This window comes from Pteropus alecto, unplaced genomic scaffold, assembly GCF_000325575.1.
Source record: "Pteropus alecto unplaced genomic scaffold, ASM32557v1 scaffold177, whole genome shotgun sequence".
NCBI lineage: Eukaryota > Metazoa > Chordata > Mammalia > Chiroptera > Pteropodidae > Pteropus > Pteropus alecto.
The window spans coordinates 2,181,814-2,204,867 of record NW_006442207.1 but is presented as its reverse complement, the minus strand read 5'-3'; the positions used below and the strand labels follow the sequence as shown (position 1 = coordinate 2,204,867).

General features: G+C 35.3%; 1 protein-coding gene across 3 annotated transcripts in view; it reads right to left on the bottom strand.

The window, feature by feature from the left end:
• The window catches only part of SHTN1 (shootin 1), a 91,184-nt gene that overhangs the window by 29,051 nt on the left and 39,079 nt on the right, over positions 1 to 23,054 (bottom strand). For all 3 annotated transcript variants that reach the window (XM_006920831.2, XM_025039192.1, XM_006920832.3), the window contains 7 exons: positions 21,351 to 21,448; positions 19,259 to 19,340; positions 15,695 to 15,789; positions 12,403 to 12,549; positions 10,103 to 10,256; positions 8,077 to 8,176; positions 2,588 to 2,670 (listed from right to left, as the gene is read on the bottom strand). In XM_006920831.2, coding sequence (XP_006920893.1) covers positions 2,588 to 2,670; positions 8,077 to 8,176; positions 10,103 to 10,256; positions 12,403 to 12,549; positions 15,695 to 15,789; positions 19,259 to 19,340; positions 21,351 to 21,448 — 759 coding nt within the window. The remainder of the gene's footprint in view (positions 1 to 2,587; positions 2,671 to 8,076; positions 8,177 to 10,102; positions 10,257 to 12,402; positions 12,550 to 15,694; positions 15,790 to 19,258; positions 19,341 to 21,350; positions 21,449 to 23,054) is intronic.

Sequence of the window (23,054 nt, the reverse complement as noted above, 5' to 3'; positions counted from 1 at the left end):
ATCCAATATCTGAATAGCCATTATGCACTACACAGGGCTTTTGCTGACTCTACTCAAAATCAAGGGAGATAAAATCAAGATCTGTCATTCAAGCACCTGATATGGGTATGGAGTTTATTCCTGGGAATTAAAAAAAAAAAGTTTCCAAAAAAAAACATTAAATTTTCAAAAAGGCTGCCCTTTTGAGTAAGACTTGGGAAGAGCTGCACAGCAACAGGAGCACCGCCTACAAACAGATTAGCACTCTGTAAGGAATGACTGAAACCCAATTAAATGCGCCATACAAAAACTAATTAAGGCAGACAGATGGAGAATTATGGTCAACACCATTCAAATCTGCTGCAGCATCTAACATAGCAGGAATTTAAAGCAGTTTCTCATTTTTGCTTGCCAGAATCATAGTGATAATTCAGAGAAGTGCCACTATCTGTATTGTGCACAGATTATAAACCGGGCTTTAATTTCTCAGTCTTTTTCAAATGTAAAGGCTTAATTGGTCTTAAGCAAAAAAAAAAAAAAAAAAAAATCACTCTTATCAGATTCCCTACCCAGGCACAATATGAGGGCAACGCTAGGTTAGCTACACAAGCTTTCTCTCTCACCGACCCTGTTTTTGAACTAGCAAAAAGCAATCTATACGAACTTCTAAACTATTAAGCGGTTCTAATAAATCTGCAAGAATCACCTATGGAGATCTCATGGTATGTTTTGTAATTCTTTCTGCAATCACGCAGTTGGTAATTGTCTCACAAAAGCATGTAATCAGGGGAACAATAGAAATATGCAGGATACTGGAGATTAAAGAAAAGGGACAAATGAAGACAACAGGTCTAATGTTATTGAACTGCCACAGGAAAATAAAATCAAATGTTCTTTGAGTTAGTGCTTCAAGGTCAGTCTTGGATCAGAAAGCTACGTGTAATTAACTGAGGCTTAAATTTTAAGACCCACTTGAAAAATAAGTTAGTTCTTTTAAAGAAAAAAGAAAAAGACCCACAGACAAAACCATCACCTTGTTGCTCAATAAAACCTTTTGTTACTACCTAGAAGAAACTACAGTGAATGTCTAAATGCCACAGGATTACTCTGTCTTTTACTAACATTTTTTAAAAGGCATTTAAAAATATCTTATGCCCCATGATGTACAAAATTTCTAAAGAACACATGGTAGAACAACTTTGAATTTGGCCTAAAGGCATAAAATCGAGGAAATTTCCTTAACTGCAACGATCACAAGAACCTGCCAAATGAGGACTTCTGCCTCTCAAAGGTTAGTTAGTACCTTGTCTATTTTTTTAGCTAACATTTTGGGTATTTTCTATATGCTAAGTACTACTCTAAATGCTTTACATGCTGTGAGACTCATTAATTCCTGCAACAACCCTATGAAACAGGAACTAATAATATCCCCATTCTACAGATTAGTAAATTGAGGTAAGAAATTATCAACAAATTAATGACTAAATATGTGATAAACAGCAGGCATACCTCTGAAATCTCAGAACTTGTCCAATAAATGTATTCTTATCAAAATTAGTTATTAACTTTGAAGCATATAATGATTTCTTATATTTATTAGACATTAAAACTACTTCTAAAATATTCCACAAACCTTCACTACAATCAAGCTTTTTAAGAGCTATAACCTAGCAACAAAAGCTCCATTCATAAATTCTGAAAAACGTACCAACTGTACAGTAAAAGCCACCATAACGTGTTAACATAAGAAGACACTTTGATAGCAAGGCTGGTCCCCACATTATAAATGCCAACTCCAGAGTGTCACAGACAATCCCTACTTAAAACTCCTATTGTCTTTAGGATAAATTTCACAACCTTGACCGCAGCCTTCAGAATCCGGCTCCTGCCCACCTATCAGACCTCCTCTCTTGCACCCCATGTTCTAACAACACCAATTTTCTTTGCTTCCTAATTTGCCAAATACCTTCCCCACTTTGGACCTTTGAATCTGCTGCCCCTCTGTGTGAACTACTTTTATCCTAAACAGCCTCACCCTGACTTTCTAAATTTACATATACTCATCACTTCTAGACACCAGCCATCCACCTCCACAATCTCTTAAAGATTTGTACTCCTCCTCCACAGTACTGATCAAAAATCGTAATTAAATAATTATATATTTAATTGGATAATTACTTGTTACTTCCTGTCTCCTCCATCCAAAAGTAACTTCTGTGTCTTGACTCTCTGGTGCATAGCACTGCAGTAAATAGTAGGTGCTGGGTGAAATCTCAGTTCACTTGTTATCGGCTCTGAAAAGCCTTTCCCCAAATCCCTCACTTGGAATTACTTCCTCTCTTTCCTTTACACCCAAAGTTCCTTGTCTCTTCACGAAAACACATTTCCCAGCATACCTCGCTTTACAGTGACGTGTGGACACGCTTATCCACTCCAGACAATAAGCTACATAAAGGCAGTGATTGTCACCTGGTTCGTTCTTATAGCTGCAAACTTCGCACTTCACCCATGACAATGTGTTCATAGTCAGAGACCTCAACAAACGTGAACTGTTGAAAAACTATAGACCGTCAGCCACCGAAAGTAAAACAAGGAGCCTGAGAATTACTTGTTTCTGGTTGAGCTGCCTTTTCTTTCTTAGCACCAGTGCCGCTGGGGTGGGATCGCTTCCGGATCATGGACATGAGGGACCTTTGGGAGAAAGAAAAAGATGGACAGGTGATGACTGGATGCCGTACGATCCAAGAAATAACATGTGTAGATTCTAAATAATCAGTGCAAATCCACTCTTCTCTAGGTGCATGAATGTATAACTAGAATTTAAGTAGAATTTCCACTTTTAATAAACTTTTGGTTAAACTTTTCATGACTTCAAGGAAGAGAAAGGTGTCTCATCTCTGTGTGAAACCAAACTAATTACTGGAATATGCGGACCACTATAATTACTAATACAATGCATAGACATTTACAAAGTAAAACAGATACAGAAAAACTTTAAATGTCCATATCAAAAACTCAGAGACATCTACCTAAGTAATGTGTTGGAGGGAGACGGAAGGATGAAAGGCTTAGAGGATGTTTTCAGTAAATATCTATTTGTGAAACATGGGCAAAAAACCATGTGAATCTGCACAACACAGACCAGATACATAAGGGATAAAATATATTTAGACCACCAGTCTCTCTGGTCCATGTTTTTAAAATCCATATAAAATCCAAATCATGATAAATATGACATTATAATTTCAAAACCTCCAATATATTAAAAGACATCATAAAGAATAAAAAGAAATTCTAAAAATCAATGCGAAAAGGCAGACACCCCCACAGAAAAATGGACAAAACCCTTGAAACTCCATAGACAACAATGTCCAAATTTCCAATATCCACACCAAAAAGGTACCTGACTTCATTAGTTATTAGGGAAGCACAAATGAAACCCACTTTGAAATATTGCTACACACTTATCAAATAGGCAAGAAATTTTTAAGTCTGATAATATCAAGAGTTGGTAGGTTTGTGGAATAACAGGAATTCTCAAACTGAAGAAGGTGTATCAGTTGATAGTACCACTTTAGAAAACTGTTTAGTATTAGCTAGTGGAGTTGAGGATACATATACCCTATGAGCCAATGATCCTACTGCTATATATCTTACAAGAAATATAAGCACTGCTGTACCACAATACATGTACAAGAATGCTCATGTAAAATTTCCATAATTTCTCTAAACTGTTAATAACTCAAATATCTATCAGTACTATAATTGATAAACACATTTTGGGACATTTTATAAAATGGATTATGTATCAGTGAACATGAATGAACTTTAGCTGCACAAAATAACACGGACGACTCTTACAAAATGCTATAAAGGGAAAAGAACAAAACACAAATAAATAGAGAAAAATTCCAATTATATAGTTTTTTAAAAGCATGTATATATTTATAGTTTTAGATAGAGATAGACACAGACACAGAGAAAGACAGATAGACAGGCAGATAGACGTCCCTAAAGTATATCTATCTATCTATCTATCTATCTATCTATCTATCTATCTATCTATCTATCTATCTATCTATCTAATCTATCTATCATCCATCCTATCTATCTGTCTATTTATCTATCTACCTACCTACTACCTACTTACTTATCTATTTTTTATATCCCTATAGTTTAGAGATATAGATTTAGGTATAAAATAAATAAATAACTTTAAAAAAAAGGATAAAAGTAAAACTCTCTAGGGTACCAGTATTCTATTTCTTGATTTAGACGCTGATTACTTGAATGTTCACTTTATATTATTTTTAAACAGCATATAAGTTTGTGTACATTTCTACAAATGTTATCATTCACCCAAAAAAGTTTACAAAAAAATGAGTCAAGAATTCTTGAATTCTTTCAGCTATTTTATAAATGTCGTAAACTAGATTTGACAAAATACAGTCATGAGGAAGACAAGTTAGGAAGCCAACAATGGAAGACAGGAAAGGCATAATGTTAGCTCTAGAAAAAGGGGCAACTAGATATACACAGCAATACTTGCTCTGAGGGCAGAACAACCTAGTGTTCCTCAATCACTAGAATTTTTAGATTTTCTTTTTACTTCTCACTTTTACCTTTGGTTATATTATTAATCCCCTCTCTGTCTGCCGTTCCTAAAAATTCCCAAACACACTGAACAATCTCCCATGAAGCACAATAAAAAGAAAGCAGTACATCCTGCTCTACCCTGCGAAGTTTCTAGGACTCACCAGCTGGGAAAAAACCATCACTGGGCTTTTCATTTAATTCCTCTTCTTTGGGTTCATAGTAGCCCAAAATGGAATTCAATTATTTTCACAAAAGTTGGAAATTTACTTAGAACTTTAAAATAAGCACATTTTATTCCAGAAGTCAGGAGGAATGCTTACTTGCTCATTTTTTTCCATTTTGTCAACTGAAGGCAGGAGTATGTGATGTCGGCCTGCTAACATTCCACAGGAGGCGGGGCTTGAGGAAGGTTCTCAGTAACCAGAGGCCTCTCTCCTTAATCTCTTACAATGCTCTATGAGGACCCTACCTCTAGTTCTCAGGGGAAATTTTGAGAGTACATACTATTGTACATAACAATTACAAAGCAAGAATACTCAGAATATTTGTATATATTTATATAAATGAAATAAGAATACGTGGTCATCACTGTAAACCACCTAGATGAAAGACAATGCTAGCTTTAAATGTTCTGAACAGAAGTATAAATTGGAGATTGATATGGTACTCAAAGGAAAATCACATGTAATATTAAAAAAGAACCATTTGTCAAGATGGAGCTTAGACCACAGAGAAAATAAATAAGGTGGGCCTCACAGGACACATGAGACCAGGACAAGATATCTAGGACCAATAATCCAAATCACTGTCTAAAATCACCCCATTTCACAGCCACTTCAATTGAATGGATAAAAGCTTCAAGTAAGCGTCCTCTGAAGATGGAACAGTTCAATGGAGAATATTCAACTTGAAATCCTTTAAGTAGTGTTCTCCATGTACACTGTGATGTTTAATTTTATGAGTCAATTTGACTGGGTCATGAAGTAATCAGATATACGGTCAAACATTATTCTGAGTATTTCTGTTAGGATTCTGGCTGAGATTAACATTTAAATTGGCAGTCTGAGTAAAGCAGACTGTCCTCCCTAAAGTGGGTGGACCTCATCCAATCAGTTGAAGGCCTGAATAGAACAAAAGGGTGACCTTTCCCCAAGTAAAGAAGAATTCCTCCTGTGTGACTGCCTTGAAATTAGGACATCTATTTTTTTCTTGCTTTTAGATTCAAACTGAAACATTGCCTCTTCCTGGGTCTTGGGACTGACTTTGGGGCTGAAAATACACCATTGGCTCTCCTCGGTCTTCAGCTTGTTGACTCACGCTGCAGATCCTGGGACTTGTCAGTATCATAATAAAGTGAACCAATTCCTTAAAATCTCCTTCTTATGTATATATATATATATATATGATGTATATGCACATATTTACATACATGCATATATATGTATACATACACACGCGTGCGCGCAAGCACCCTATTAGTTCTGTTTCTCTGGAGAACTCCAATACACTAATATAACCTACCATTCCCCCATGAGCCACACCTGCCCAGGACCTGTCCTAATTTCACTACCACTAGTATAAAATGACCAAAGTATGCCTTCTTCCTTGCTTTCTTCTCTCTTACCTGCCTTCAATGTCGAATGAGCAGGAAGAGGAGGAAAAAGCAATAAAACCACTTAAAGAAGCCAGAGGCCCTAGTCTTTTTTTTTTTTTCCCCCACTTTCATTTCTATCAGTGATGTACACCGGGGTAAAACAAATGGCTCAGGAACAAAGTTGGAAAACCCTGATTGGTGGGTTCGAATGCCACTGAAACTCAGTATGTATGCAAATATATTTCTTTCACCAGAATGTAATCCTTATCAAAAAAAAACTCCACAGAGAAATTATGTCTTATACTATTTAAATTTATCTTAAAATAAAAATCATTCATGTATTCAATGAAAATTTTTCTTTCAAGTGCCTTATAAAAGAATTCATGCGTTAGACATTCAATCTGAATTCTACTTTCATTTCTCAATTTAACTGTATAAATTGTGCTCTTTGGGAAAACATTCTACTTAGATTATATTTTATTTTTAATTCTAAGGGCTCTCAAGATTTCTGAGACTAAAAGTTAAAGGCTAACAGCAAGACTATAATCGATTTTTAATAGTTCTCCCTCTTCATAGGCAGAAGTGACCTTTCTTATCAGCTCAAAACTCCAGATCTTAGAGAAAGATCAAAGTGATGAATTTTCTATTTTAAATGTCAAATTCAGAATATCTCCTACAGATTTAGCAACCCAGGAGAGAAAGAATTTAAAATACCTGAAATTCTTTTAATTGACTCTTGGCTCGATCACGTGTAAAAATTATTTTGCTTTAACTACTTCAATGGCTTAAAGTAGATTATGTCATCCCCTACTCAGTAAGAAAAACTAATGAGAATTTTTTTAAAAGGCAAAGCCCCATTTTCATAGTCGTGTGGGAGGGACATGCTACACATTCTATTCAGATGGATCAGCAAAGGTACAGAGTTTGAATAAATGGCCTCTCTGTGTGAAAGGATTAAACAAATCACATGAGTTAATGAAAGGTAAAAATCTAGCAAAATTTTAAATTCCATTTGTTCAAGAATAAATTATACAGAAGCAGCTAACATCATGACAAGAGGAGGTAAGCTGTCACCACAGCAAGCAGATTGTCTTACATAATTCTGCCTGGTGGGCTGAAGAACCACAAAGAAGGCAAAATCTGATTCTAGAGCTCCTACGGTACATTGTGCTTAATTCAGGCACTCAATACCGTGAAGTCACCTGAGGCTTCAGAAAAAGTGCATTCTTGTCTGCATAGATGATTTCCTGTCACAAGAGTTTAAACAATTTCTTCTTCTTATGAAAGGTAACTCTCTCAGCATTATTAAAGGTTTAAATATGAGGTTAGAGATAAAAAAAAAAATTAGTACTTTTAGTTTAATTACTGTTCATAACAATCAGTATTGTTAAGTTTTCGTTTAGTTTAGTGCTTTTGTTTTTGAAATAACTGAACAAACCAGACCTTTTCAAATTTAAATTAGTGAAAGAAAAAGATGAAAACATTCTGGAGAAGCTCAAAATTCCTTGGTCTTCCAATTAAAGGAAATTCTAACGTCGTCGACCGAAATTTTAAAACTGAAGAATCAAAACAATTGCTTTCAGTGTCTAGCTCCTCAGTTTGGAACACGCACATGGAATCTGACCATCTACGACAGCAGAACACTGTAGGCCTCAAGAATGTCTTTGCCAGGTGTTTCTTCTGCCCCTTTCTACATATATTACAAGAAAGGCATAATACATTGGTTTTTAGAAAATTCTCTGAAACCCGAGCTGATATCTTTCATACTTTTTACCATCCCTCTAATGATGCAATCTATGCCAGGATTAAAACAAACAAACAAAAAATGCCACTAACATAAACTTTGGGTTCTCTGTCCAAGAACGACACTTCAGGCAGAGCAGGATGACACTTCAGGATGTGCTTACCGGATGGGGTTGGGCGGTGGAGGCGGGAGCGGCGGTGGCGGAGGCGGTGGTGGAGGTACCGAGTTCTCGGACTGGTTCACCCGTTTCTGGAGTTCGTCAACTGCACGGAGATCACACATTCAGAAAAGAGCTACAGGAAGCAACTTAACACTCTCCGTATGTGGGAAGGAGAAACCATAACCTCCTTCAAAATCAAGTTCCTTTTACTAGGGTAAAGTTAGAAATTTCAATGTGAAACTGCAGAACTGTTTATACTTATCATCATCCAGCCTACTAATTCAAGAGAGGCCTTGCTTATGTTACAAGAAAACGTGTCCATCTTTTTGTTGTATATACGACTATGAAAAAGAAATTCACGACAATGGCTGAATGGGTGGGCAGTAAGGGTTGAGTGGGTCGAAGAAATATTTGTTAACAATGGAATATACTACTCGAACACTAAGAAATTGTTACTATTTGACTTTTAAAGTGTATAGACTGAGAATTAATTTTAAAGATGACATTTAGTACTGAATTTTAATAGCATATTTTCCTCCTCCACTTAATTTCATTCAGCAACTGCAAATCCTAGTGTTCTCGATGTTAACCAGACTCAGACTCTCCAATGTCTGTAACTCAAACTTTTTTACTCATTTGAAGAGCATTCTGGAAATATTATTCTTTCATTCACTTCATTCAAGTCACTAATGAAACAGGTATTTACTAAGCACCAACAACATGAAAGGGCCTATGCTTTCCAGATATAGTTCCATCGAGTGCTATTCCAGATACAGTGTTCCCGATTTTAAGGAGCACCATCTGAACTGATATCGCAGATGCAAACCCCTCTCATGAGGGCTCTCATAGGCTGTAAGTGCCGAATACTGTTCGCATACAGGAAGAGCTCTCTCTCTCCGCGGCCATTCCACTTTCCATGACTGACTGTACCTCTCAATGACCTGTCCATCTGTTTTTACTCTCAACACTTAAATAAGGTCTCCGACACCAAGAATCCTCTAGTTATTCCATATGCATGTGAGTCTCTCTCCAAAGGGAGTTTGAGTTCAAGGACAAAAGGCATGGCTTTTTTCTGTAGTTCTCATAGTACCCTAGGGTATGGCTGGGTATACACAGAAACTAAATAAAATGTTCAAAACTGAAGCTCAAATATCTCTAGCATGTGCACCCTCTATTGATAACAAAGGTAGATGGCTTTCACTACAGGCTGCCCTGCTGGTCACGAAAAAGAATGGACTATTTCTTAATTTTAGATCAATTTTTAAAAAAATAAATTGTAATTAATTTTCATTGCGGATTAGCAAGCACTGAATACTTTGAAAGGAAGAAAGCCAACTTGGTTCTTCTGTACAGATTTCAAAATTCTAGTATAAAATTAACCAAAAATATCTCAAGTGAGTATTGAAGCTGTTATAAAGGGAACAACCTGCTTTCTTAAATTACCTACCTTCCAAAAGAAACTTATTACTTATCCCTGTGAAGTATTCCAACTCGTACATTCCTATTAAGCTTTCTAGAACTGAATGAATAAATCCTTTGATTTAAGTATCCCCTGGTGTTTTAAAAGTTTTCCATTTAATATAAATATTGTTGCCCATTTTATTGTTAGGTGTGATATTGTAAGTATTATTTCATGTGTATAATTAGACACCAAAGATGAAGGTGATATAAATCTTAATTCTTTTTAAAAATGTACCCTAAAATGAACAAAATAAGTACTTAATGAACACTCATCAATGAAGCCTTGAGAAATGCTAAAACTTAGGTGTTCCCATATAATGGTATCTTTGTCTCTTAATGTTCATAAAGGCTCTGGGTCCAAAAGATAAGTAAAAATACTGATGAATCATTTAATTATAGCAGCCACTGTATTGAATTGCAATGGTTAGAGATGAAGGAATTTAAAAACAAATCTTGGTATTTTCCTATAGCATTCAGCAAATGTGCTGGACGACCTATATGCCAGGTTTTGTACTTACTGATGGGAGATTCACTGACTAATCAGACACAGCATACTCAGTGCTTTTACCGGAATGCTTTAAATTTCTGGCTTTCTCCTCAGAATTCTGATATTTCGATTCCAATTCTTTTTTATCTTCTTCTAGAAGTTCCAGTTGCTGTTTGAGGTTGTGTATCTCTTTGTGGAGTGTTTCATTTTCCAGTTGCTCTTTTAATTCTTTGACCTATAAGTAACAAATAGACTCTTATGTGGTGATATAGTTTTTCCTGTGTTGAGGAAAATCAAGAGAAAAATGTTTCCCTTTTACTTTGCATTTCATAGCAAAGAGATTAAAAACTATAAAAATTCTGGGATACAGATAAAACTTAAAATCATTATCAACTATTTGATTCAATATAAATTTACTGGAGACTTATGTCCCAGATAAGTTAAGTTTTAAATGTGAGTCAAAAAAGTAAAATCAATCATATCTAAAAATTTACTTAAAACAGATGAATACTTTCATACCCATTTTCAAGAGACAAATTCAGGTAGTATTAAAGAGACCCCTGGGGGAACAATTTGATAACAGCTATCAAAAACCTTAAATGAACAAACAAAGAAGGAAAGGCCCTTTAATTCAGAAATACTACTTTCATAATTTGTTTTAAAGTGATAGTAAGACAAGTGTTCAAATCTATTCACTAAAGTGTTCTTTGAAACAGGGAAAAATAGGAAATAATGTCTACCAATACTATTGATTTGATGACTTCCGGTGTGTTCTTAAATGAAATACTATGCAACCATTTAAAATCACGTAGTTCACCATACACTGACATGAGGAGATGTATTATCAACTGAAAAAAATCAGGTTATAGAGCAGCATGCATGTTATTACGATTCCATTTAAACTATATTCATAAAATTATATGTTTACATACCATTTGGATGTACACCAAAATATGAGATTCTTAATTTTCTTTTTTAACTTTTTCTGCATTTTTAAAATTAGTGTATTAGAAGGAGCATACGTTATTTTTATAATCATAAAAACAACACAGTGTGTTTGAAAGATTGCTGAATCTACAAGGGAACTTACAGACAGCTAAGAATTATTTTAAACCACCTACATGAAAGATTATATAGAATAACTGTATGGTATAACATAAGTTTTAGAAGTCTTGATTGCTATAATTTCATTCATGACTTTTATCGACTCTTCAGTACCTTGCCACTCACCCCAACAAGGTGCATACCCAATTATTTAGTCCCGAACCTCAGTTCAATTCAGGGGGTCCTAGGCATGTGTTAACTGCCAAATGAGTTACCTGCGAGCAGTAAGACTTCTCAGAACCAAAAAATTCCAGCATTAACTAAATTTTAAAGAAAACATTCTTTTATTCTCTCTTCATTTGAAATGGTAATTCTAGCATATGGGAGAAAAGACAAAGAAATTCTTTCCTTCTCATCCGACTTCCCGGCCCTCTTCCCCAGGGACAACAACTATTCCTCTAGAGGTTCTCTACACATATACCAACATTTCTTATGGAGGAAAAAAAAATCTACTCCACCTGGAGGAAAAAAATCTACCCCACCTCACTGCCAACTTTGTAAAAGCTTCAGAAACTTCCAAGGATTAAATGTTGACACTGTTGCTTAAAGAGACTTCGACAGGTGACAATAAATAGCAGCTAACAGCCTTTCCTTCGCAAACTAGGCACATTGTGAGTAGTATAAATATTGATGTAATTTTTCTTAAGTGGTTTCTTTAACTTGAAAGCCTTTGTTCCACCTCTTCGCCTCTCCTCTCCCGCATCCTCGTTCTCACCTACCACGGTGACTACCCTTTCTGCCTAGCTCCCGAGGTAGGCTGTGTCAGCTGGAACAGCTCCACTCAAACGAACTGAAATAACCACTTAGGGAGTCTTTAAACATAGACATTTGTGCAAGTTTACAAAATCAGAAAATTTCTCTAAGCAAACAATTACTACTAACATGGACTTTTCCTTCCTCTTTAAATAAAACCTATGCCTTCCTACAAGCTCTTTGAGACTAATGCTCTGCTAGTGTATGCAGTCTCCAAAAAATGCAATCGACTCACAGATTTCCAAACAGTGCATTGTGTGCATTATACAGGATTTTTGAGTTATATGTTTTTCCTCATTTCTTCTGATCTTTTGGACCGTTAAAGATAAATCTATAATAGCATGTTATAAATTTCAGCTGGGCACTAAATTAACTTCATTTTGGTACTTATTTTTTTCTGAAAGGTGACTTGTAGGCAAAATATGGAACTCTAAGTAACTAAACTAACTCCTTCCATTTTAAATATGTCTGTGTGTGCGTTTGAGTATGTATGTATATTAAGACTCCAGAATAAAACCTGTTACCTTTTGTTGATGCTGAATTCTCTCTTCCTCAAGGAGCTGGGTGAGTTTTGCATTTTCATCTAAAGCTTTCAAAAGCTGCTGGTCAGGAGCGGAGCTCTGTAGCAGAAGGTGGCTTTGTCTCTTCAGCTTATTTTGTTCAATGAACATCTGCAAAAGTTAATGAGAAAAGTGTACATACCAGTCAAGCTCAATATCTCCTCAACTTGAGCAAAAGGAAAGCATGTGGACTTTTTTTTAAAAAGTTAAAGGCAATTTCTGAATTTGATAGGATTACAGTTTTAGAAGTAATGATTGCTATGATTTCATTCATAACTTTTATACAATCTTCAATACCTCTACCCTTACCCCAACAAAGTACAACACTGAGTTGTATACTTCAGTTTTTAATATTTTATTATGGCTTTAAAATCTATTAATACTAATAGTAGCTAATATTTATCAAGAACTTATCTTATGCCAGGTACTCTACTAAGTATTTGATATGCATTATTTTAATCCTTACACCAATCCTATGAGTTATCTACCTCTGCTCCGAATAGCTAAAATTTACTAAACATTATGTGATAGTTATGGTGGTAATCATTTTACGTATGTTATACCATCTACTCCTTAGAACAACACTGTCAACTAGATACTAGTATCCCATTTTTAGTAATAAGGTAACTAAAGCTCAGAGGGGTTAAGCAACTTTCCCTCAAATACATGTAAGTGGAAAGCCCGAATTTAAACCCGATCTGTCTACTTTACAAGCCCAAACTCCTAACAACCTGGCTAATCTCATCTGCTATTTACTAAACCCAATGCTTTATTTTAAACCAATTAGTTTTCCCTGACGATGAAAACAGTTAACAGTAGGAAAGTAAAAGAGAAGGGAACAGGTATATTAATATTTATTGAGCACTTTATTAAGCAATTTACACACATTATTCATTTAATCTTCACAACTTCCCATGATTGAAAATAACATTGTTTTCTATTCACCTGTTATTTCTTTTCCTTAATACCCTACCCAAATTAGCCAATAGGTGATCATGTTTTTGTTTTTGTTTTTTTTAATGGATAAGTGTGAGTAGGAATGGGAGAGAAACTTTCAACTTTTACTTTACACATCTGAGAACTGTTTGTGTTTTCTACAAGGCATATACGTTGTTTTCATAATTAAATCCACAAAGTAAATTAAAAGTTCATTTCTAAGGCTCTAGACAGTAAGCCTCAAAGGGCAGAGCTCATCGTATTTGACTTCTTCACCATTAAATTCCCACTATCAGCACAGTGTCAGACTCAATAAAATATTTGCCGAATGTACTAAGGAACAAAATATGAAAAACTGGTACTTACTTGTTAAACTAAGTCATAAACCTTTTAGCAGTAGTCAAATGTTGAAAATCCAAGAATGTGTCAATCATACAAAAAGGAAGATATATTAGTTCTAATCTAGCTTTCTTCACCATTAAATTCCCACTATCAGCACAGTGTCAGACTCAATAAAATATTTGCCGAATGTACTAAGGAACAAAATATGAAAAACTGGTACTTACTTGTTAAACTAAGTCATAAACCTTTTAGCAGTAGTCAAATGTTGAAAATCCAAGAATGTGTCAATCATACAAAAAGGAAGATATATTAGTTCTAATCTAGCTTTCTTTAAAAAAAAAAAAAAAAAAACAAAGAAAGAAAAAAAATAGTTTTCTTTTCATTACTATGTAAATCAAATCTGGATATCGTAAAATTATTGAGCACCACTGCAGTTCTTTATGCTGCCAGCTGCTCCTGCTGTCCCTTCTCAAGAGTCTGTCCCCTCGTCCCTGGTTAACGTGTCAGCATTATTGTTTCTGCGAATCGCCGCCAGGTGAATGGCAGAGTAAATCACTCATTTTCATATTCTTAGTGGAATCCTGCTTCTTCCATCTATCTTCTCTGCTATTGCATGGCCTTCAAGCTTTCTTAGAGCTGCTTTGTATTCTAACATCATTCTACAAACAACGGATGGAAAACTGAAAATGTCTCTCAATATAAGACCCTGGCATTCAGGTCAAAATCAGCCAACCTTTTCAGTTTTGCAATGAAGGCGTCTTCACATTATCTCTACTCTCCCTCCCCCTCAACTGTTTATTTAGTTCCATTATTTATATTACTGCAGCTTTTTCCAAAGGGCTGTGACACACTCCAATTCTTTTTTCTTTCTTCCAGGTAATAAGAGAACAATATTTATTCACCTTTCATTAAACTCTCTGAATAAAATGAATCATATTTCAAATCAGATCTTCTTGGGCTAAATCTTTTATAGAGTTCATTGCTAGCACAGCTACATTCAAGCAGAGAAAGACTCCTGCACAAAACTATAATCTGATTTTCAAACATCATTCACATAACCCCATGCCTTGTCTTCTTTGTACACTGGATATTTCCACCTAAGAATGTTTTACATTTCTTTGGCTACTTTCCTTCAACTTACAGTATATACACAAATTCAAAATATTCATACATGATGGAAATCTCCTGCAGATCAGCTCCTCATCATGAGCTCTTACAGTCCAGACGATTGGGACCTCATCATTTCCCTGGAAAGCAATCCCAAAGCCACGGAACACCCAATGCCTACATGTCAACAAAGATAAGCCAGAACATGAGAAGCTCAAAGCTTACCTCTAACATGAGAGGAAAATCATTACTCTGGTGAGAGGCTGAGCTAATGACTGTACAATATGGCGATGTTCCACAGCAAGTAGAAGAATCAACTCCCATAATGACAGCACTGCATAGCAGCCAAAGAGAAATACTAATACCGTGATATCGCTATTTGAGATGGTATATGGAGATGTAACCTGGATTCATAAGGCTACTTGAAACATAGAAAAACCCTAAACTCAAGCTGAACCACAAGTTATGATATCCTTAAATATGACTTCTCTCCCCCATGTAGCATTTTACAGTTTATAAAATACCTTTGAAAAATCATGCCATTTGAATTGAAAATACACGTGGTTAGGTGGGTATCATCACCCATTTTACAGATGGTGAAAGCGAAGTTCCAAGAGGCTAAGGGACTGCTCTAAGGCCATACAACTGGCAACTTACTGACATGCCAAACTCTGAACCCAGATCTCCTGACACCAAGTTCAGTGAACCTGATTCTATTGCATAGCTGCCTCCCTAAATCGGTTGATCCTTAATTCAAAGTGATAAGTTCTTATTCAACCTCAAAAAATCAAAATATATTGTGAGGTGTCATCTGCAAAGTTCTTTAAAATATAAAAATAAAAAAACAGGTTTCTAGAAACAAGAAACTTACCTCTTGTGCAAATGACTCTGCTTTCTTTCGAAGGTCTTTCTCCAATTCCAAGTTCACCTGCATTTCTTCATACTCTTCCACTGCTAGCATGGACACTTAAGACAAAGGAAAGAAAACAGATAATATGCCACATAGATTAACAGGAATGTAGATGAAAAAGAGCGGTGAAAAGATTCTTTATACAGGCATGTAAGCACGCTCAACCATTGCTGGTTGGAATATAAATTGATAAAATCTTTTTGGAGGGCAATGGAAATCAAAAATCTAAAATTACTCATAATCTCAATTACTCAAAATTCCTCAATGACTCAATGATTCCACATTTAGGAATGTATTATATATTCTCTGAGAGCTAAATAATTTTCAGAGAATAAATCATGAACATATACAGAGCTTTAGTTTCTGGGATGCTCTCTGCATTGTTGCTGAAAATACTAAAATAATAGGTGGTTTAACATGGAAGGGTCAGTAAAGCATGGTACGTACAAGATATGTTATAATGCCATCAAAATTATATTATAGAAGTATATTTATTGAATGCAAAGACATTCATAACTTTTAGAATGAGGTCATTTTTGTTTTTTAAAAGCCACATACAAAACACATCAACAAGGCATTTCACAGAAGAGGAAATATTTGAAATGCCAATAAACACGTGGAAAGATACTCATCTTCATTAGTAATCAGGGAAATGGAAAGTAAAAACACAGATACCTTAAGAGGCAACTGGAAAAAACCAAAAAGTACATGTCAAGTTTGGAGAGGATGGTGAACAACGGGAACAAATACACTGCTAACAGGAATATAAACTTACAAATCTATTCAAAAAGTAATTTGGCATTATGTAGTGAAACTGAAGATAAAAATTTACATTTGGCCTATGATCTTAGTGAAACTCTTGGACATGTGCACCAGGAAACATGTATAAGACTTTTCATAACCACATGACTTGGAATAGAAAAAAAAACTGAAAAAACTCAAATGTCCACCAACAGGATACCGGACAAATGGATTTTGCTACAGACACTGAACAACATAATAGACAGCAGTGAAAACAAACATATACAGCAAAGCCCTTCGACATGGGTGAACCTCACAAACACAGAACGCTGCAGAAGGACATATGCGAAATGATACCATTTATATAAAGCTTGAAAACATGCAAAATTAAACAATACGCTGTTTAGGGATACATACATATTTGGCAAAACTATAAGAAAATGATAATGATCCAAGGAGGGGGTACGAACAGAGAGCTGTTCAGAGATGTTCTTTACAAATGGGTAAAGAGATTATTTCTTTGCTGGTATTTTCTTTGTCTTCTATATATGTTATAAACATAATGTATGCATAAGGTTCTTCTTTAAGATTGGAAAAATATACAGTAAAATACTAACAGTGCTTATCTCTAGACTGGAAAGATTGAGATTTTTTTCCTTTTCCTGTATGAATATGTGTACTTTCCAATAAAAAAGTAGATTAGCTGAAAAAATATATACATATATATACATATGTATATGTATATATATGTGTGTATATATATTTATATATGTTATATATATAACATATGTGTGTATATATATAACATATATATGATATACATATATGATATCATATATATGTTATATATATAACATATGTGTGTATATATAACATATATATCATATATATATGATATATATGTTATATATATGTTATTTTAAGTGTTCTCCATGCTTACACAGAAGAGAAACAGCCTTATATCCATTCAGGACCAGAGTCAGAGCTTTGAATTAAAGAATTGCTGTAGGACAGAAACCTTCAAAGGAAGGTCTTATCAAAAAAGAGCAACACAAATGCTACTTTCTGAGTTCTGTGGTCCCTCCGGTTAAATCACCATGTAGATGGGACAGAGGGGTTGATGACACCATTAGAAACCAGGCATAACGTAAGGAGATACCACGTTTGTCTCCCCATCAGCTTCTGGCACCTTCAATCCTGAGCTGAGTCATGTCAACAAACTCTTTAAAAGGCTCTCCTGATGGCCACTTTCCCACAAGCACCAGGGTGCTTCAGTCCTAACTAAGGGCTGGTTTGCTTGGTAATGACATAGAATTTCAAGCTCTAAACTCTGGAAACCTACTGCCTACTTAGAAGAAAGACTAACAGTCTTACTCAAGTAAAGCAATACAAGTGGTGGTTTGTGACGTGAATTATAGGTCCCTGAGAGCAAAATAATTTTCAAACCTATTTAAAGAAGAAATTTTATGAACAAAACAAAGAAGACTATGACTCTCTGAAGCCCTGAACAAGATAATTGACTCTCTTTTCTATGTCCAGAACGTTATAATAAAAATTTAATGTTCGTATATCTTGCCTTTTTACTTGGATTCTGAAAGAAATAAGGTTGGTCCTAGTCATCTTTTTATTTATATAATCTCTCTTTTCTTACATAGGGTATTCTCTGAAGGCAAGATCAATGCGATTAACCTCTGTAGAACACTGTTTCTAGCACAGTGCATCAAGACTGAAAATTCTCCTACACCCTATCTTCTTAAATGTAGACAGAACGGAGAACTTCTTCCACCCTTAACTACGAGGTCCTTCGTTTGTTCAAAATTCTCAAATCATGAATGATACAAAGATGGAGAATTCCCATTAGCAACAGAGAGGCCTGAGCCTGAACGATCTCCTTTTGGTGTTGCACGTTCTGAATTAGGAAAGGGAACGGCTGAGGAGAAAAAAGGGAGAACAAAGGACGTGGTAAGTCCCCTCCCTCAGAATTACGTTTGCAGAACTAGAATTTGGCATCACTCCCTCATCTTAAACCGGGGGACACAGAACAGTCCCATGAGACTTGATGTTGTGCTTTACGACAAGTAAGCCCAAACCACACAGTTTTCTCTAGAAGTACAGAAATTTCCCTTTTTGGAGAAATTTCCTTCTTACCAGGGAACCAGGTCTGCTGTTCCTGACTAACAGATTCCTTATTATGTGATTCATATAAACGATCATAAATTTGTGGGATGATCATGGGAGCCTAGCACTGGCCCCTAGACAGCTCAGAGCGAGATTTCGGGCACAAAGGCAGGAAATGCGTTAAGACTTCAGAGCAAGTATGCACTTTGTATAACAATATATACTCTCACCTTCCCTTTGTCCCACTTTTCACATCCTCTTAATTACAAATTTTACCATATCATGTTGCATGCATTTATGTAAATAGCCTAATCTATTCTAGACTGAACAGAGATTTACTAAAAAACCTACCGAATACATAAAGACTGAGGGATAGCCAAAATGGCCGTGGTCCCAGGACATATGCAGGACAGATCAAAATTGAGGTTTTAAGTTTTGAAATGAGTGGGTCCTGAGTACCTTAAGTAAAAGCACTTTTAAATGTCCCAGAACTCTAAGATGGGGGATAAAAAAGAAATGAGAGAGACTCATTGCTAGAAGTTAGGAAAACACAATACAGAAGATTTTTGCTACAAGACTCTTTAGGCACAGGTATAAAACAATACGATTCATGTAAACAAAATAAATTACATATGCACTTGAGAAAAAAAGACTAGAAATACATACCTCTGTTGCATTTTTCTAAGACTTTTCTCTGTTCAAGAACTTCTGAATTTAAAACCTCTTTTTCTTGTTTAACTTTATTTACCTAAAAATGTGAGATTTTGAAGGGAGAAAACACCCAAAATTGTAAAACATGACATATGGTGATGTGTGATTCTCAAACTGCTGTTCAACTTTCTACAAGAAGTTAACAATTTAAAGTAGTAATTGGCTTCGCTGTCCCAGGCTTTTATTAAAGCTCTTCTTAAAGCCTGAAAAGTAGCTCTTTAAGTTAGGATGCAAATTTGCTAGAGAGTTTATTTACATATTTCCAATGACATTGACATTGGTCCCTGAACATGGTAGTGTGCTAGCTGGCCAGTGTAAATAATTGATATTTTTAATGCAAATATCCAACTACAAAGCACCCAGAAAATACATGAACCATTTAGTCAGAGATCCAATACTCCATTTTGGTATTCATCTTAAACTCTGATGATAATTGGCTTACGTAAAACATACGTAAAGTTTTCAAATAAAAAATACTTTCAACTTTAATGACTTTTGGCTTAAATAAAACGCATACAGTACAGTAATCTTCCCCCAAAACTTAAATATCTGAAATAATTTTTGGCATCTAACAATAAGAGAAGAGAATATCATAAAACAGTTTTAAAAAAGAATGTAAAGCTACATATATCAAAGTGGATAAATCTCAAATGCATTATATGGGATAAAAAAAAAGCTGGTACATTTACATAGTTTAAAAACACTCCAAATGCTATGTACTGTAGTACAAATGTAATACGAATATAGCATTGGAATGACAAATCTCAAGTTCAGAATAATGGTTGTTTGGGGAAACGGGGCAGGGAGCGCGGAGAATGTAATTACGGAGAGAAAGACACTGGGGTTTTCGACACTATCTTAACGTTTATGTTATTCAGCTAGATAGTAGACATACAGATGTTCATTATTTTGTTTTTTTATACTTTTCGGGTACCTGAAAGTCATAATAAAAATAACTTCTGAAATGGCTTCCAATAACACCTCTGAGTGGGAGGGGAGAGAATCATCAATAAATAATTATAACTGAGGAACAGGGTGCATCAAATGTGTTTCCTGACTCCCTCCTACAGTTACACTCAATAAAAAAACTAAGATAATGGTCCTGAAAGGGATTCTGAATCCATCAGAATCCATCAGATAGACTTAGGAGTGGTTTCTTTTAGTATAAACTATATTTTGTGTTTGGTTTCAATTGGTAACTGCTATATGTTGTCCAATAAAAATGCCATTTCCAAAATATCATCATCCGTCTTCTTATTCATCGGGATGTTCTACCACAATAAGGCAAAGCTCTTGGGACTGGGAGGCTGGTGGGCCCTGCTTCCCAACCTTTTTTACATTATGGCCTTTAAGATGATAATATGCATATGGGAACTAAGGTAACCGGATGAGGCTGCTGGCTGAAGGGATCAACACTTTGGCACACTTGTAAGCCCTCTGAGGTCTACAATCATAGAACATCATCAGTTGGGGAGCTCTGGGCTACAGAATCTGAGAATTATCGACATAGTTATATCGGGATTGCAAAGGCAGATCCTTGAAGCCTCATGCAACAAAAAGTAATTATGTACTTTTGCTCTTAAAGACAATTCAAAAAGAAAAAGAAAAAGATTCTCCAAATACCCACTGGAGCCCATTCTACCATCTATCATATACACGTTGGAGGTCACGGGGTAGACTTTCCCAACTAAGCCAGCCAGCCATTGGCAAAGCAGAATACTTATTCACCAGCAGCAACAAAGTGTACGACTTAAATTGCAGATATTCTTACAAATCTGCCTCATATAGTGAATGATAAGGGGCAACAGACAATACTTTAATGCTATTTTAGTGTTTCGTTTATTGAGCTAGGTAGTGGTATATGAAGGTTCACGATTTTATTTTCTTTACCTTTTTGTATGTCTGAAACAGTGGGGAGGAGAGAAGATTAAAATTGGTACGTGGTTCTCACGTCAGAAATCAGCTTCCAATAGTAAGTTTTTAACATGCAGTCCCCAAAAACCTTGATAACACTAAAAGTCTTGCCTTTCAGGCCTAAGATACATACTTCTTCAATTACTTCTGCAAGTTTGCTCTTGAGACTTTCCAGTTCGATGGCTAATATCTTCTTTTCCTCCTGAGCAGATACAATTTGTTCTCGAAGTTCTGCATTTTTAAAGAAAACATAAGGGGAAAAATATAAATAGATGTATGTTTAAAAGAAGAAATCAATGTTGAAAAAAGAATCGACAATGCCAGTCTACATGCGGCTTATGGTCAAGGCTATTTAACAATTAAAAGGAAAATAAAGAAGAAAAGACAATGAAAATCTCAATTTCGTGCCCTACAACAACAGCCATAGTGATCAATAATTTAATATCAAGCAATCTCACTAGGTTAAAGGCACCAGATTATGTTTTCTTCGAATTCTACCAAAACCACATTGTAGAAAACTATCTGGCATTTTAGAAGTAAAATTTTTTAAGCTTTCAGCAAAACAATTTAAGTCACTGTATTCATTTCTTTTTTATTTTATAATGGTCATGGGCTCTTGTCACAATACAATATAAACAACTGGGCAGTTACTAATTTGGAGATTTTCATTTGAAGAAAAAAATCCTGATATGCTGCCAATTTACAGCCCTTAAACATTATTTGAACTGACTCAAAATATAACCTATTTGAAAAAGGGTTAATTCTAGTAATTTTCTCTCCAGAGTTGTGGGTGTTTTGTTTCTTAATTTATTTCATATTTCTTATTATTGGGATTTAATGAAAACGGTGTTACTCGAATGAAAATATTAGCAAGGGTAAATGCAAAAGCTTCTCATGTTAGATTAAAGTTACTTCTACCATTCAAATGTTAAAAATATATAAACGGATTAGCGCAGAGCACTTAAATTTATGCCCAGGCTCATGGTTTTGCCAGTTAGTCTTTAACTACTTTTAATTTTTTACCTTTCTCCAAGGACAATAAGAAACCTGCTATGTGGTTATTTATAAATTAAATCAAACTTTTTTACATGAACCCAGCTTAAAGGAGTCTCAGAGACTTATTTCAAGATCACTTTCTCTACTGGCTGGCTCATCCTGAAGACAGAACAAGAGCTACTATACAGTTCAAGACCTAACAGAAGGGAGCTATGAACAAAAGAAAATTCTTTAAACTGCCTCTCTCTTTCCACCAACATAAATATTATTTGGTCCTAGGTTAAGGTAGTGGAGAGTCAGATAAAGATGACTTTCTTTATACAGTCATCCCTCAGTATTCGCAAGGATTAGTTCCAGGATTCCCTCGGATATCTGCGAATGCTCAAGCCTCTTATATAAAATCTCACAGTATTTACCTACAACCTAAGGAGATCCTCCTATATACTTGAATCATCTCCAGATGTAATACTTGATACAATATCAATGTTATGTAATTAGCTGTCATACTGTATTATTTAGCAAATAACAAGAAAAAAAGTGTACCTGTTCAGTAAAGACAAAACCATTGTATAGGCCTAACTACAGAGTACCCGTCAGCCATAGCGTAACATTTTTTTCTGAATATTTTCGATCCATGGTTGGTTGAATCCGTGGATGCGGAACCCGTGTATATGGAGGGCTCACAGTACTTTCTTCTTTACACTTGCAACTGAAGTTTTGTCTACCAAGCAAACTAATGAGTACTGCTTTTGACATGTGCACTATGTTTAAATGCCCCAACAGTTACTGAATCAAAACCTGCTTTCCTATGTCTTTAATAGAAACAATGCATGTGTGCACG